This window comes from Cucumis melo, chromosome 4, assembly GCF_025177605.1.
Source record: "Cucumis melo cultivar AY chromosome 4, USDA_Cmelo_AY_1.0, whole genome shotgun sequence".
Lineage (NCBI taxonomy): Eukaryota > Viridiplantae > Streptophyta > Magnoliopsida > Cucurbitales > Cucurbitaceae > Cucumis > Cucumis melo.
In genome coordinates, this window is record NC_066860.1 from 21,324,826 (window position 1) to 21,341,993 (window position 17,168).

The window sequence follows — 17,168 nt, forward strand, 5'->3', positions numbered from 1 at the left end:
CATCTTATTTACCATTTTCGGCAAAATTATATGAAGCTACTTCATTTTTCTCATATTCGAGAATATCAAGATCGTTTAAATATCATTTTGACATGATATAAACGATCGTTTATCATTGTTAACACGATTGTTTACCATGGTCAACATGATTGTTTAAATTTTAAGCATTTTTTCCATCGTTTGAAATGAACTACACGATCATGTTGGCATGATCTAAATGATCGCTTAGCATAGTTAATACGATCGTTTAGTATGATCAATATAATTGTTTGATTTGAAGTTTTTAACGATCATTTACATTGGACTATATGATTGCTTACCATAATCAACACGATCATTTGCCATGACCAATCTAACTAACCAAAAAAAATATTGGGTTGGAAAATGTTCCCCACTCAATCCATCCCGTTTACATGGGTGTATTTTAAAGAAACTTTTAGGATATGTTTGGGGTGATGTTTCAGGGAAAAAAGATTAGGAAATTGGGCAAAACCGTATTTGACCCAAAGATTATGATAAATGGGATTAAGCTTATCCTAATCTCTAAATAACCCAATCTTATCATCTCTTTTACTTTTTTACAATCCTACATTATCCTACCCAAATAACCCAATCAAATTTCTATTATTCTTTTCTAAATTACTACAATCATAACATTTCTCCCAAACACATATTATTATAACACTACTATCATAATCCCTCCCCAAACACATACTATCATAACACTACATTTCATATTCTTTCCCCCAAACACATATTATCATAACATTAGGATTATTATAATTCTTTTTTCCCATAATTTTTTCCCTTCCCCAAACAGACTTTAAGTTCTAAGGGGGTGTTTGGGGAGGAAAAGGAAAGGAAAGAATAGTCATTTCCATGTTTGGGGCAAGGAATAAGAGAGGGGAAAGGAATACGTTTAATCCCTCTTATTTCTTCTTAATCCTTCTTTCTTCCTCTCAATCCCTTCCAATCATTTTCTTTCTTCCTCCAAAGTTGTTGTTATTGTTGTTGTTATTGTTGTTGTTATTGTTGTTGTTATTGTTGTTGTTATTGTTGTTGTTATTGTTGTTGTTATTGTTGTTGTTATTGTTGTTGTTATTATTATTATTATTTTAGATTAAGAAATTTATTGTTGTTGTGGTTTTAAATTAAGAAATTTATTATTATTATTATTTTAAATTAAAATTTATTATTATTATTATTATTATTATTATTATTTTAAATTAAGAAATTTATTATTATTATTATTTTAATACTATATTTCAAAATTGAGTTGTTCGATAAAATGAAGCTGGCTAACTTGTTATTGTCTGTTCGATTTAACCACATGACCCTTTTTGTTTTGGTTTTCATTGTTTTTTTTTTTTTTAATTTTGCATTATCCTAATGTACGATGTAATTGACGTTCACCGTTTAACTGCATTCGAAAAAAAATATTTGTTTATCATATTTCATTTTGTTTCATTGTTATTATGTTGTTCATTGTTTTTTTAAATCGATTGTTAACGATATGCAATTTTTCGATATTGCACTTACAACATCAAATTAGAAAATAGATGTAATTTCTTTTACACGTAACATATCAATTAATATTTTTGGCATAGAAAGTTTGAGTACAAAATATTCAAAATTGACACCGTATTTACTCGCTAATAAAAAAATGTTTTTTTGATAAAAATTCCAAATTTTGGTAAATAAAACACGAATTTTGTGTATTGGGTTTACAATACAAATTAAAAAAAATATTTGTACAAATTTAAAAAAGAAAAGAAATAATAAATTTTTTAAAATCGATTGTTAATGATAAACAATTTCTCGATATTGCACTTACAACATCAATTTAAAGAAAATAAATGTGATTTCTTTTGCACGTAACACATCAATTAATTTTTTGGCACGAAAAGTTTGCATATTAAACGTTTAAAATTGTGACATCGAATTTACGACAACTAATGAAACAAGTTTTTAGATAAAAATTCCAAATTTTAATAAATAAAATATGTACGAATTAAGACAAAACATTTGTACGAATTTAAAAAATAATAATAAAAAAAAAATATTTTTTTCTATAATCCTTTTTTATCAAAATCAACAAAGGATTATCATAATCTAAGAGACAATATATATTTCTCAAAAAAGGAAAAGCAAAAGCAGAAAACTGAATCGAAGGCCTTTTCGCTTTCGGTCGTATCGTTTTATCTATTACGGATGGAGAAGCTCCCGCCATCCACTGCGACGAATCTTCTAGCGCTAAACAAGAAACGCAACAACTGAGACTAGAAAGATCTCCAAGTTGAATAAGACTTTCATGGTGCGTAAATTCTTTATTCGTATATAAACTCATCATTTCTCTTGTTTTTCATATAATCTGCTGGAACTTTGTCCATTGATTTACGTTGTTAACTAGTGTGGCTCTTTTTTATTGAAGATTTTGTGTTTGTATGATTACAAATGGAGGAAGGAAGCGAGAAATGGAGGTTTTAAAAGAGTAGGAGTGTCTTTATTTCTGGAGAATGAATTTCTTATACTTGTAGCTGGTTTTACCAATTCTCCAAGCTGGGTTCGAACATTTTGCCGTTGTTTGAATGTTGCATAAGACGTTCAATCCTTTTGCTGTTTCTTGTTATTGAAAATCCGGATCTAAATTGTTGATTGTGAAGCACCAAATTGAAATCATAATATTTGAAGTATAGGGTTTGAGATGTGCAACAACTTTTACCCCAATGTTATTATGTTGGTGTCTGGTGGATTTATCCCTTTTGGCGTCATTGGGCTGAGATGGGGTTTTGCAGAAGGTTATTGGAAATTTAATGGGCTGTTGCAACTTGTCTTTATTTGTTTCTGTTGATTTCTATCTGAGTCTTCATAGTTCTTCACAATTGAGAGCCATACTGTTTTATCCCAGCTCAAGCTTTATTCACTCACAAAGTTCATTTTCCCTTCGAAACATATTATGTTTTGAATAGATACAGATGGGAGTTAGCAATAATGTAAGTTTTTTTGAAACGAAAACATAAACTTCTTTATCAATAAAAACTCAAAGTACAAGAGAGTCCAAAGAGAGCAATAAAGAGCAATGATGTAAGTTATTCAATACTTAGGGCATGTTTGGGGATAGGAGTGGAGTGAAGTGGACTATAATAGTCCACTCCTTGTTTGGGGCAATGTTTAGTTTTAGTTGGAGATTAGGATTGGGATTAGGACTAGGATTACCCACATGCCCTTTCTATTCTTCAACCCTAGGGGTATTTATTTCAAGGGTTGAAAAGTTCGTCGACCAACTCTTGGACACTCCAATGTCTAACCACCACCTCTAGTGACTCCAAGGGTTGGAACGTTTGTTGGCCAACTTTTGGAGACCATCTCCGGTGATCGTTGCTGGCCCATCTTCGGCCACCACCACTGGTGACTCTAAGGGTTGGAACATTCGTCAACCAACTTTCGGACACCATCTCTAGTGATCGTCGTTGGCCAATCTTCGACCACCACCTCTGGTGATCATCACTGGCCAATCTCCAACCACCACCTTTGGTGACTCCAAGAGTTGGAAAGTTTATCGACCAACTTTCAGGCACCACCTCCGATGATCGTCGCCGGTCAATCTTCGACCACCACCTTTGGTGACTCCACCGACGAACCTGCGACAACCAACTCCAGTGATAATCGCCATTGATCAACCTTGAAAATTTTTAATAAAAACATTTTAGGGTTTAGGCTAATCTCCTGTGATCGTCACCGGCCAATCTCCAACCATCACCTTTGGTAACTCCACCTGTGAACTTCTGACAACCAACTCCGGTGACTATCACCTACCAACTCTGGCACCAACCTCCGGTCGCATTGTTCAACCTTGAAAATTTTTAATAAAACCATTTTTAGGGTTTAGGCCAATCTCTGGTGACTCCACCGGCGAAATTCTAAAAACCAACTTTGGTGACCGTCACTAACCAACCTCCTTTCGCTACCGATCAACCTTGAAAAAATTTAATAAACAAAATTTCAGGGTTTAAGTCAATCTCCTGTGATCGTCATTGGCCAATCTCGAACCATCATCTCTGATGACTCGATCGGCGAACTATAATAACCCACTTTGACCCCAAATGCCCCCTTAGTAGTTCATGGTGAAGCAAGTTGTGAACCTCCATGGTATTCTTGTGAATATATTGAATACTAGTGATATTTTCTAAAACTGTCCTAGTTGAAGTTGATTTTTATCATGCATAGGGGTTTGGTTATGTTTAGTGTTTCTAGTTTTTGGCAGCTTGTATTGCAGTTTGAGTTACTTTTGTATTTTGATGCTATGTTGTAGGTATCCTTTATCTACAAGATATTTTATTTTCATCTATACACCAGTTAACCAGAAAATATTATCTTATTATGGTTGTAATTTTTAAAACATGTAGATAACCATCTCTTTGTTTTCTATAGTCTATACTATGAAGGATGCATAGAGTCGTCACTGTTTAATTGATAGTATATCAAATATTTTGATCTGATCTTGTAAAGAATATTTGATGAGACCATGACTCTTTTATCATCTTTAACTAGGTATACATGATTATAAAAGGTCTAATTAGGAGGTACGAAAGATGGAATCCTGTACATCCAACTCTTGGAGCCTTTTGGGGGATGGGAATAGGCATGGGTTGTGGTGTTGGATGGGGTCCTGGTTTTGGTCCTGAAGTAATTGGCTACGTTGGTGCTGGGTGTGGTATTGGGTTTTGTGTGGGATTCACAGCTGCAGGTCTTGGTATTGGTCTTCCAGCAAACGTGCTTTATCATGGTCCATACAGCGGTACAACATCCTCGTCATATTTGTTGTTATACAGCTTATACTCCTTTATTCCTTAAACACCATCAAAATACTCAAAAACTTATTTCATGGAATACTTGTGTTCGAGCTGCTTAAGACAATGTTTGATTATTTAAGGGGAAATCACAAAAACCACCCTGAAGTAGAGTGCTAATTGCAATGGGACCCTCAAACTTTCAATTGTTAAAATTGGCCCCAAAACGTCTACAAGCATCAATATTGAACCCTCAATTTTACAATAATCGTAGAAATTGGATCCATAAATGATAAAAATTGAACTACTAAACTTGTACAACTGTTACAATTTATACAATTACGTAAGTTTGCAGGTCCAATTTGTCCAAATTTTAATATTCATGTAATTTGGAGGTCTAATTTTAAAATTGAAAGTTTAAGGATATAATTGCAACTACCACCCTACTAAGGATGGTATTTGCAATTTGCCAACTATAGCTAACTTTTTTATTGTAGACTTTAATGAGACAATTGATGGAGAAACTCATTTACAGCTCTCCTGGCCACAAGAAGTGGAGCAGTAGAATTAAGCCAATCCAATAGTCTTCGATCCAAAAACTTTTTTATTAGTAATGGATGGAATGACTTTACACAGCATGTATTTGGGCTGCAAAGAGAAGCAACTAGACGATTAACAAGCATCAAGGTGGATTGTACGGACAAAAAGGTTAATCTGCCTGATATGAAGATCTTACCAGCCATTCCTACTAGGTCTATCTGTGAAAGTTTAGGAACACTAGCTCATCGCCTCTCTCACTTTCACAAAGGTAATCTATTATTTGCTACTTTTTCATCTCTAACAAGTATGAAAAAATTACTAACCTGTTACGAATTTGAATTTCTTGTTATCAATTGGAATAGAACAACGTGCTATCAGAATTCTTCATTGTTTTTCTTGTTTGAAGTCTTTTTATATTGTTGGAGGAAACCTGTAATTTTTTCTCATTGGAGGAAACCTGTAATTTTTTCTCATTCTTTTTGGTGAATGTGATATTTTAGTTTTTTTTTTCATATTCTGATGTCTTTATTTGAGGCATGATATGAATGGTTAAACGGTAGGGTAATTGCAACAGGTAGCACTTTTAGGGTTAATAATTAAGTGTATAACAACATTATTAAAGAAGCAAATCTATAATTGATAAACTCTACCACTAATAGACTCTTATCTATGGTAGACTCTATTATTGATAGACGCCTATTAGCAATATAGTGTAGTAGTTATAGACTTTGAGAGTTGGATCTAAATTTTGATATATGTGCAAATTCTTTTGCATTGTGCTATATTTGCTAATACTTTGAATCTAATTACTTTGAATCTAATTTCTATATTTTCGACTACCTGTTGATCCATCTCACGTTATGATAGCGAGATGGAATAAGCCTTTTCATTGACATAGAGTGATTGTTATGCAAACTTTACCAACCTTGGTCAGTCATGCAACCTTTATGTAACATCACATTTTCTCATAAATTTGTAAAGGTGGATCATTAATATAAAAAGAATCCTAAGGTAGATAAAAAAGCTAGCCATTTGGGAAAGATAAAGATTAATATTGACTTTAGAAAAAGGGAAAAGGTGTGTCTGGAAAGGGCATCTAGAAGGTTTTGTTTCAATTGTACTTAAAGCTTTAAGTTTCTAGTAGAAGTGATTGAAACACTCATGTGATAGAGGATTTCAACGGGAAAATTTTCACTAACTCATCAGCTAGTTGCAGAAAAAGATGTTTCAGAGAGGCCCTAAACTATATCTCGAACCTTACCCAATTCATGCTCTGTTTCTGTATCCATTATCCCTTAACATTGATCTCTGTTTTAGAGAGGACTTGAATAATTCTGTTTCTTTTGATTTTTTTTATGATAATGTGTATCACTTAGCTTCTTAGTAGTGTTTTGATAAACCCCAAATAATAAAAGTGTATTCACGAAGAAACAAGAGAGTGAAGGAAAAAGGTGACAGAGGGTTAGTTGGTATTTCGGTGGTCTGTTGTGAGCCCTTAGGAATATTGTTTGTTAGGAAGGGTTGGATGGTTTGTTGCTCTACTATTTTCTCCTATTAGTTTTACCTATATATGTTGCTGGTATTGTTAGGGTAGGGTATCTTTTTGGCTATTTTGCTTGTAAAGATTTCTCAATAGAGAATTGTTGAGAGATTTAGAAGCTTTGAATCTTCCCCGACTGTTGATAAATAAAATTGACGTAGAGGCCTATCGATTTTGGTACCAAAGCCGCTGTTTTTGGTATGATTGGTAAGATGGAAGCTAAAGTTATTGAGTTGGAAACCAGCTTGGTTGGAGTGAATGCGAGGATGTCCAAAATAGAAGGAAGTGTAGAGGTTCAATATTTGCAATCAGAAGAACGAAGAGTGGTGGCATTCGAAAGCAAATGCAACACAGTTTGCGGAAGCGGAAGTTCGAAGGACAATGGCTGAACAGAAAATTGAGAGCAATTTCTCAAAATTGAGTAAGGATGTGAAATTATTAGTACAAGGTATGGTTTTGATGGGAAGTGCATCGAAAAGGTCTGCGTCAAGCGAAAGGACTATCACCGATAAGGGAAAAGGAGTAATGATTGATGAATTGATACAGGGAGAAAAGGGCGGGTAGCACACAAACCTAGTTGCAAACGATAGAATTAGCGTGCCTTGTGCGTCCAATAATCGTGAGGTACCCCTTTTTGACATGAGATTACAAAAGTTTGAGGTGTCAATATTTGAAGGGGAGGAAGGAGAAAATGTTGATGGATGGCTACATCATGTGGAACGCTATTTTATGGTGAATTGGGTGACAAAGAGAGATAAGTTGGATGTGGCAATCTTGTGTTTAGAAGGGGAAGCTTTAGATTGGTATCATTGGAAAGAGGACCAGATGACCGTTGACAATTGGGTGGAGTTTGGACAGCTCCTATGGAAGAGATTCAACCAATCAAGGGGAAAAACATGCACATCTGATGAAGTTGCAGCAAGAGAGCTTTGTTTAGGAATATCACTGACGGTTTGAGCAATTTTCGGCCGGCCTCAAGGAAATGAGTGACGCAGCCCTAGAAAGCAAGTTCGTGTGTGTGGGTGAAGGAAGAAATTCAAGGTGAAATCTAAAACTTAATCCAGTGGGTTGGAGGCTAAAATGTTAATGGCCCAAGTTATTGAGGATGACTGAATGGTCCAATTGAAATGGATCTGAGGGGCCAGCGGAGACCCTAATTTGACGTCGAAAGCATCTATTAGTGGATCAAGTGGGGTGTCAGGTCAAACTGGGTCAAGCTGGTCAGTTTGGGCGTCAACTGCACAAACTATAACCATTAACCCTAGCCGCAATTTTGCTTTAGCTTCGACCTTAATGACCCCTCTTTGCGATTTTGAAGCAAAAAACTCGATGTCGCAATCCTACCATCAAATGATTGATAATGAAATCAGGATTAAGAAAGAGAAGGGCTTATGTTTCAGATGTGATGAAAAATTTAGCCCTGAGCATCGTTGTAAGAGGAAAAAGCTGAACATTATTGCTGTTTAAGAAGGAGAAGATTTGAGCGATGAGATGGAGACTCCGGCCGAGGAAGATGAAGGCAACACCATGGAGGAAATTGCAATGGAAATAGTGAACTTGTCTTTAAATTCGTTGGCGGGCCTTAGCTCTTCCAAGATGATAAAAATAAAAGGGGAAATCAAGGGCCACAGGGTAGTTGTGCTAATCAATGGAGGAGCTACCCACAACTTCATTTCAGAAGTTACCAAAATGTTATGGATTCCGATCTAAGCCTTAAATGATTATGGCGTAGTTCTAGGAACTGTAGTCCACGCGACAAGTGTGTGTAAGAATGCGCGCCTAACCATTGCAAACTTGGCCATTACTCACAACTTCCTTCCATTGCCTTTAGGAAGTGCAGATGTTATTTTGGGGGTTACATGGTTGGAAACATTAGGAAATGTCATTTTTTTTTAAATGGAGACAAGCTTCTTTATTAATATAAAACTCCATGTACAAGAGAATTATACAATAAGAATAATAGAGAAGTCTAAAAAAAATTAGAAAAAGAGGATCAGGAGGTTCACCCGGACATCTCAACTAGATTGGCACCTCCTTAGCGCCATCACCCTATCCTATAAACAAACGGAGAACACATAGGTACCATATAAATTAGAAGACGAACGGACATAAGAAAATGAAAACAAAACAAAACAACAAGTAAAGGAAGACCACTGGGGAAATAACATGGAAACAAAAGGGCCTCCAACTACCAAAGTATAGGAGAGGTACAACCCCAAAGGCCCCCAAATTCATACATTTCTATAGATAAAAGAGCTGGAAAGGAGTTACAATAGGAGCGAAAGATGTAAAGATGTAGAAGCTTGAGTCTTTTGAGGTAGCATGAAATTAGCCCCACTAAAGTGGTTGATGGATGAAAGCTGATCAGTTTAGACATATATCTTGAATTGAATAATTCTTGAATTCTACATTCAAAGAGCACCAGGTTGCTGCGTTCCTCTTTGATGTGTCCAAAGTATCAAACCAACCCCTTCCTTTGTCGTGAAAAATGCGTTGATTGCCCTCAAGCCATAATTCTGCCAATATGCTTTTGCCATGTTTGTTCAAATTAGCCTCAGTTTCTTTGGCAACCAAGGGCCCTTCAACAATTGAAAAACATTGGAAAAGTAATGTTTGACTATAAACTGTTAGAGATGGAGTTCTCAGTACGAGAATGGTTGATTATTTTACAAGGGGATAGAAGTTCAGTAAAGTCACAGGTGTCACTTAAATCAATGATGAAGTCATTCGAAAAAGAAGACCAAAGAGTACTAATTGAGTTAAGTGCAGCTGAACAATGGGGAGTAGTGGAACCAAGTGATGATATAGCCTAATGTACGAATAAACTTCAACTAGGAGTGCAAACTATTCTTCAATCCTTTATTGCTATGTTTGAGCCACATAATCAATTGCGTCATCCTCGCAATCATGATCATGCTATCGAATTGGAGCCAGGGGCTGGCCTAGTGAACGTACGACCATATCGTTACCCACAATTTTAGAAGGATGAAACAGAGAAATTAGTTTGTGAAATGTTGCTAGCCAGAATCATCTAGCCAAGTCAGAGTGTTTTCTCTAATCATGTGCTCCTTGTCAAGAAGAAAGATGGGAGTTGCCATTTTTGTGTGGAGCTCTAAATCAAGCCACTATACCAGACAAGTATTGTCACACCCCGTTCCGCCCGAGTCTTGAACTTCGCGATGCGGCTACGATGCGACTTGAACAATCTTGATGCCTCATAAAGAAACGGTTGAACACTTAACTTTTTGAACTTAAGCTTAATCGCCTAGTTTCAACTCAATTAACTTAAAGCAAACTTGATGCTTAGTCTCTAGGTGATGAGAGTTAAGACAATGCGCATATAGTGATGAATAACTTTTTTATCAACTTAACATCATGCGTTCTACAATACAATTCACATGCTTCCTCAAGTAAATAGATTTACAATATAAAGCTTTAAACACCCAGTCTAGCTTCAACGCTTGGTAGCTCGCCTTACTTAGCCCAACTTGCTTTAACGCCTGGTGACTTGGGGGAGGGAAAACTTAAAACCATAAGTAAAAATTTAGTGAGTGATAGTTTTTTAAAAACTTTTTTGGCATACAATATACGAAATCATTTTCATAAACGTGGCTTTCATCACCTACTTTATAAAACAGAAATCCCTCGTTAGCCTTTCATATTCCTTTCGCCAAGAACATAAACCATTCCCTCGCATATGCTACTGTGATGTCCTTTTCATCAACATCCCATGGAGAATTTCTTGGTTCATTTCCCGTTGCTCAGGACGCTAAGCCCAATACGCTCCTTTTATGCATTGGCCAGCTTCACTTGACCATGTAGTCCTTTTCTACATAGTTGCCTATGCTCCTTATGTGCACATAATAGTTAGCTTTATTGATAGCAATAAGACTAATGGTTTATAAACAAACATAGCATACATTCATCAATGTAACACAAGCTTTCTTTCAAAATCATTCCTTTTATAAACATTAGCATATAAACAACATTACAAAATCAACCAGGAATTTAGAAGAAAGCTTTTAAAATCTTGAAACATTTGGAAAAATCACTCACAACACAAATCCCTTTTTTTCTAAATGCCTAGTTCCCCTAAAAGCCTTCTTCTCGCCTGGCGAATCTTCTTTTCAGCAGAGTTACTTTAAGAATTAAGCATAGCCTCTTTTCTACTAACCCTACAACCCTATTTATATTAATCCCAATTTGGATTAGTCATCCATAATTTGTCTTAAGCTTGCCAGCTCCTATTTAAAGTAATAAACTTGTAAGTCTAATAACTTTTCAAATCATGCTTAGCTTAAACTCTTACACGTGGCCCATTAAGTACAATTAGGAAATTTTCCAGAAAATTCCTAACTCTTCAATGCCTAATCTCATCTCGTGTTTAACCGTCAAAACGCCTACTGTATTTTGTTCGCAGATTGTTTGCTCGCGTCGCTATCTCCAGAACGCCAAGTATCAAAATGCCTACATCCTTAAAACTTCTTTCTTCAAAATTCTTTACTTAGCTTCTTATTTCCCAAAATGACCATTCTTTTTGAGGCACAGGTCTCACAAGTATCCCTTCCCATTGTTGATGAATTACTAGATGAGTTATTTGGTACCACTATATTTTCACAAAATTGATTTCAAATCAAGTTATCATCAAATTCGAGTTCATGCTTCCAATGTTCACAAAACAACATTCCGAACCCATGAGGGACACTATGAATTCCTTGTGATGCCATTTAGGTTGAAGAATGTCCCAACAACATTTCAATCTTTTATGAATGATATTCTCCGACCGCACCTGCATAAATTTGTGTTGGTCTTGTTTGGCAACATCCTAAAGTATAGTAGGTCACTTCAAGAGCATTTACAGCGGTTGGCAGTGGTTTTGGAAATTTTGGTGGCACGTCAGCTCGTGGCTAATTTTAAAAAATTTCAATTTGTAGTGGACAGAATTGAGTACTTGGGCGATGTTATTTTATCAGAAGGGGTGGCAGCTGACCCATCAAAGATAGATGCAATGATCAAGTGGCCAACACCTAATAATGTAAAAGAATTGCGGGGTTTCTTGGGCCTCACAGGATACTATCGGAAATTTGTTGCTGATTATGGTTCCATTGCATTACTGTTGACACAACTGCTCAAGAAGTTTAATTTTCAGTGGAACATGGAGGCCGAGAATGCGTTTCAACAATTGAAATCTGCTATGATGTCCATTCTGGTGGCAGCTGAAGTCAAAGATAGATGCAATTATCGAGTGGTCAGCACCTAAGAATGTAAAATAATAGCGGGGTTTCTTGGGCCTCACAGGATACTATCGGAAATTTGTTGTCAATTATGGTTCCATGCGCTGTTGACACTATTGCTCAAGAAGGATAATTTTCAGTGGAACATGGAGGCAGGGAATGCATTTCAACAATTGAAATCTGCTATGATATCCACCCTGGTGTTGGGCGTTCCAGATTTTTCTAAAAAGTTTGTGTTGGTTGTAGATGCATCGGGTGTGGGTATAGGAGCTTGTGTTGAGTAACATCATCGTCCGTTGGCTTTCTTTAGTCAAGCTGTGTATGAACTGAGCTTATCGCCGCTGTTGGGAAGGCGTTTCATGGTGTGGATTGATCAAGTTTGAAATTTCTTCGTGAACAACGAGTGGTTGGGGGAAAATATCAGAAGTGGATTGCTAAGCTACTGGATTATGATTTTGTGATTGAATACGAGAATGGGAAATAAAGTGGCAGATGTGCTATTAAGATTGCCACCAGCATTAGAACTGGACTTATTAAGCGTTGTGCGCGGACTCAACACTTCAGTCTTTATTGATCAAGTAAATGAACATGAGTTCCTAAACACTATTCAGCTGTCTTTGCTCAATGGACAGCAAGCTCCAGCGGGTATTATGGCAAGGGGAGGTATTGTGTTACCACGGTTGCTTGGTCCTTTCTAATGATTCACCAACCATTCCCTTATTATTGGCTGAATTTCATAATAGCTCAGTGGAGGAGTATCATGGTGCATTGAAAACGTATCAACGCCTAGCACAAAAAGTCTATTGGTGCGGGATGAAAGCACGAATTCATGCTTATGTTGCAGAATGCTCTGTTTGTCAACAAGCCAAATACTTGTCTTTGACTTTGGTGGGACTCCTTCAAGCATTGCCAATTCCGGATCAAGTATGGGAGGACGTTAGCATGGACTTCATTGAGGGCCTTCCAAAATTTGAAGGGTATGATACAATTTTGGTGGTCGTTGATTGTTTAACCAAATAAGCTCATTTTATTCCCTTGAAACACCCTTTAATGCAATGGTTATGGCTGCTGTTTTTGTGCGTGAGGTAATACGTTTGCATGTCTGTCCTTGGAGTGGTGTCAGATCGTGACCTTATTTTTACGAGCTTATATGGGGAGGAGCTGATGTGTTTTTGGGAACTCAGTTGATGAGAAGTACATCATACCATCCTTAGACGAACGACCGAAGTAATTAACTGAGGTGTGGAAACTTACTTGCGTTGCTTTGCCATGAACGCACCCAAATAGTGGTTTAAGTGGCTAGCTTGGGCTAAACTAAGTTATGATACAATGGTTCATGTGACCACTAGAATGATTCCTTTTGAGGCGCTTTTTGGGCGACCAACCTCCACAGTATTATCTTATGAGAAGGGCTCCGGTCTAGTAAATGAAATTGATCGATTGTTGATAAATAGGGATGAGATATTGGATGTGTTAAAGGTTAATTTATTGACAGCGCAACAACGAATGGTTAAATATGCCAATATGAAGAGACGGGAGGTGCAGTTTGAGGTCCATGATTGGGTTTATGTGAAATTACGTCCACGACGGCAATTCTCTCTAGTCGGCATAAGCACCAAAAGTTGGCTCCTAGGTTTATCGGTCCATTTATGGTGGTGGCTTGGGTCGGTCTTGTAGCATATCGTTTGGCCCTCCTGAAGCATTCCATCATCCATTCGGTCTTCCATGTTTTTGTCCTTTGCAAGGCAGTTGGTGCTAATATGCCAACATTTTCGATTCCAAAAGACTTGGCTGCTGATTGTCTATACAGTTGTTTTCAGCAGAGGTTTTGGGTGTACGCAAAATTATGGAAGGGGAAGAAGACATGGAGGTCTTGATTCGTTGGGATAATGGCACATCAAAGAATGCGACATTGGAACAAGCAAGCCTTATTCGAGTTCAATTCAATTTCTTGAGTTCCATTTCAGGACAAGGTGGCTCTTTGAGGGGTGGGTAATGATAGACCCCTAATAATAAAAGTGTATTTAGGAAGAAACAAGAGAGTGAAAGAAAAAGGTGACTGAGGGTTAGTTGATATTTCGGTTGGTTTGTTGTGGGTCTTTAGGAATATTGTTTGATGGTTTGTTACTCTACTATTTTCTCCCATTAGTTTTACGTATATATGTTGATGGTATTGTTAGGGTAGGGTGTCTTTTTGGCTATTTTGCTTGTAAGGATTTCTCAGTAGAGAATTGTGGAGAGATCGGGAAGCTCTTGAATCTCCCCTGGTTGTTGATAAATAAAATTGAGGCCGAGGCCTATCACGTTCAAACCGTACTAAATTCTTTTGTGGTTGTAGCCACCTCTTGATTTGATAGACTCCGATCAAGAGTCTACACTTGGAGAAATAAGAAAGATAAGAAAGAAGCACAAAGCGAGCAAAAGATGTAATTAGTAAGAAAGGAAGAAGTTACGTGCAAGTGAAAATTGTATGACTGTGTGTGCCCTTGGGGATTCTACTTGCTGAGCTGTTTTCCTTTCAAGGGAGATTGGGAGGTAGAGTTGATTTTTCATTTTCTGACACATGTTTTATAGCCTCTTCTTTTTGAACATTGAGGAAAGGAGGGAGATCTCGAACTTCCTTGGCATTTGCCTAAGTAGCGAATACTTGAATTCGGGTACTATCAAGATTGATTATGACAGATTGAGGGTTTTTTTACGTAATCTCTTTGGTGGGTTACCTCTACCTCTACACCTTGGTTTTGCGTGTGACTTCTTCCAATTGGTTACAAGTATGTCTTCATTTCTTATTAGGAGAGGAAAAAAAATCACAGATCTCCAAATCTAGTGAAGATACTTCACCTAGTGTCTGTCCTCTCTCTCTCCTGAGTCCTGACCAACATCACGTGCTCATTCTTTCAGACACAAGAGGTTGAAGCTAAGCGCCTTAATTTAATTTTTGTCCTCTTCCGCCTCTATCACAAGTATATTTAATGGAAGCCCCAGCATTCTGTAATTGTTATGCTGGCATGGTCTCGTGAACTGTTAAGTGGCATGGCAACAGATTGAAATTGTGGTATGGGACTGACAGTAATTTAATATTGGTCAAAGTTGTCCATTGTTAAGATGGGTTCCTCTCAGTAAAACATATAGGGTCAAGGAGTGGCTTCAGCAAGAGAGAATTCTTATTTTTCTTGTTTTTGTGTTGAAGCCGTTCTTGTCAAAACTCGCAATTTTCAGCCTTACACATCTCACGTAGACCCACTTTCTTGGTTGGTGCCTTTGGATTTGGCTATCAATATTTTATGCTATGTACTAAATTGACATACATTAGAAGGACAATCATTCCATTGTAGCCAGATTCCCTGGCCATTCATTTTCTTCCAGCACTATCTGACGATCTTTATTTTCAATTTTTGTATAGGAACCATAATGGTGTATGGTTGGAGGTCAGAGGTTTATGGTTCAATTTACGAGGGTCACTTTTATAAGAATTAATATCTGAACTTTTTATACTAAAATGGTATATGGTCGAGGGTTAGAGGTTTTTTTTACACTCAAATATTGTATGATTAGGAGTTTGTTTGTGAGATTATTCAAAGTGTACGCAAATTGGCCTGAATTAACACAAATATAAAAAAAAGAAAACTGTGTAGAAACTGTGCCATACTGTCAAAACTTGCCATCAACAATATGTCCTTGAATATATAAATTGCAATTTCTTCATGTTATGCTGATTTCTGAAGTTCTTTTTTTCTTTCCATCATAACTTAATGCTGTAAAAGAGTTGTAACTTGTGAAACATGTCTCTCTCGCAGGTTCAAAAGGTTAAACATATTAAGGGCTAAGCTACTGGTATACTGTTTGGTTGTAGATAGCGAGTGAGCTTTAGCTACCAAGAGTAGAGCGAGTAAAAACTATGCATTTTACACTTTTTGTACCTCTTCTTTCTTGGCAATGCTGGTTTCTGTTTGGCAATATTTTTTTGTATACTTTTTTTTTACCTCTTAGTAAAATGTTGTAGGGTCTCAGTTTAGTTGAATTTGTGATGGGAATTGATTCTAAAATAGATAAAATTACTTGAAATGGTTACATTATTTTTCTAATAAATCAAATTTAATAATATGAAAATTGAAGTGTAAAATTAAAGGTAAAAACCATCATGCATCGGCTTAGTAGCGAAAGTCAAACATAATCTTAATAAGTAACTAAGAGATTATGAGTTCAATCTATGGTGACTTACTACTTAGAAATTAATATCATATGAGTTGGTTGGATACCAAAATATTGTAGGGTCAGTTGGATTGACTTGTGAGATTGGTAGATAAAATACTCATGGATATAAAAAAAGAATTAAAGGTTGAATTGAACATGATAAAAGTGATTTTAACAATTTCAAAATCACTTTCATACTTGCATTGAGAATATAACCAAACCCATTCGAGTTTGTTTTTCAGTCCAAGTTGCATTGGTCTGTTCTTTTTTTTTTTTTTTTTGGGCTAAAACTACTTGTGATTCATTCAATAGGGTTTCAAAAAACTATCCTTAAAAGTAATAATGTGTGAGAACTTTGAATTGAAATTTGGATGTGAAATAAGGGTTGGTATCGAAGTTATAATTTTCTTTTTATGTCAATTTCACATCTAGGGTAGTTATGAAACTTTTACGAAAGATGAATGATAAAATTGAAACCTTGTTCAAATAGATAGCAAAATATTTAGTGTATATATATGTATATATGATTTTTTAGTCTTCTATTTTCCATTTGGGTGCACATTTGTAAGTCACATCAATCAGTATTATATAGTTAGCACAACCCTTTCAACCTATTAACTGAAGGAGACAATTGTTAACTCAAGCATAAGTTAACTAACTAGTTAAAGAGATACATCTTAATCTTAAACTTTTTGATGGGAATCAAAATCTGCGGTCAGGTATGAAATGTAGTGGAAGTAATAATGTATTTGGGAAGGTGATGTACTTGATTTTGGTGCATCATTTTATTCTGCTTAAAATGTACGCTGGCCAAGAATAAAACCGACCTTCCAATTTGGGTTTCATCTGTCCAGATCAGGGCCACTTTAA

At 36.3% G+C, this 17,168-nt stretch overlaps 1 protein-coding gene across 1 annotated transcript; it reads left to right on the forward strand.

Annotated features, from left to right (window-relative positions):
• The first annotated feature begins 2,132 nt into the window (after nt 1–2,132).
• On the forward strand, nt 2,133–14,415 carry LOC103499243 (cadmium-induced protein AS8). The gene is made up of 4 exons (XM_051083753.1): nt 2,133–2,314; nt 4,552–4,798; nt 5,326–5,598; nt 11,805–14,415. The coding sequence occupies exons 1-4, from the start codon at nt 2,312–2,314 to the stop codon at nt 12,128–12,130; spliced, it is 849 nt and encodes a 282-aa protein (XP_050939710.1). The 5' UTR covers nt 2,133–2,311; the 3' UTR covers nt 12,131–14,415.
• The last annotated feature ends 2,753 nt before the right edge of the window (nt 14,416–17,168 follow it).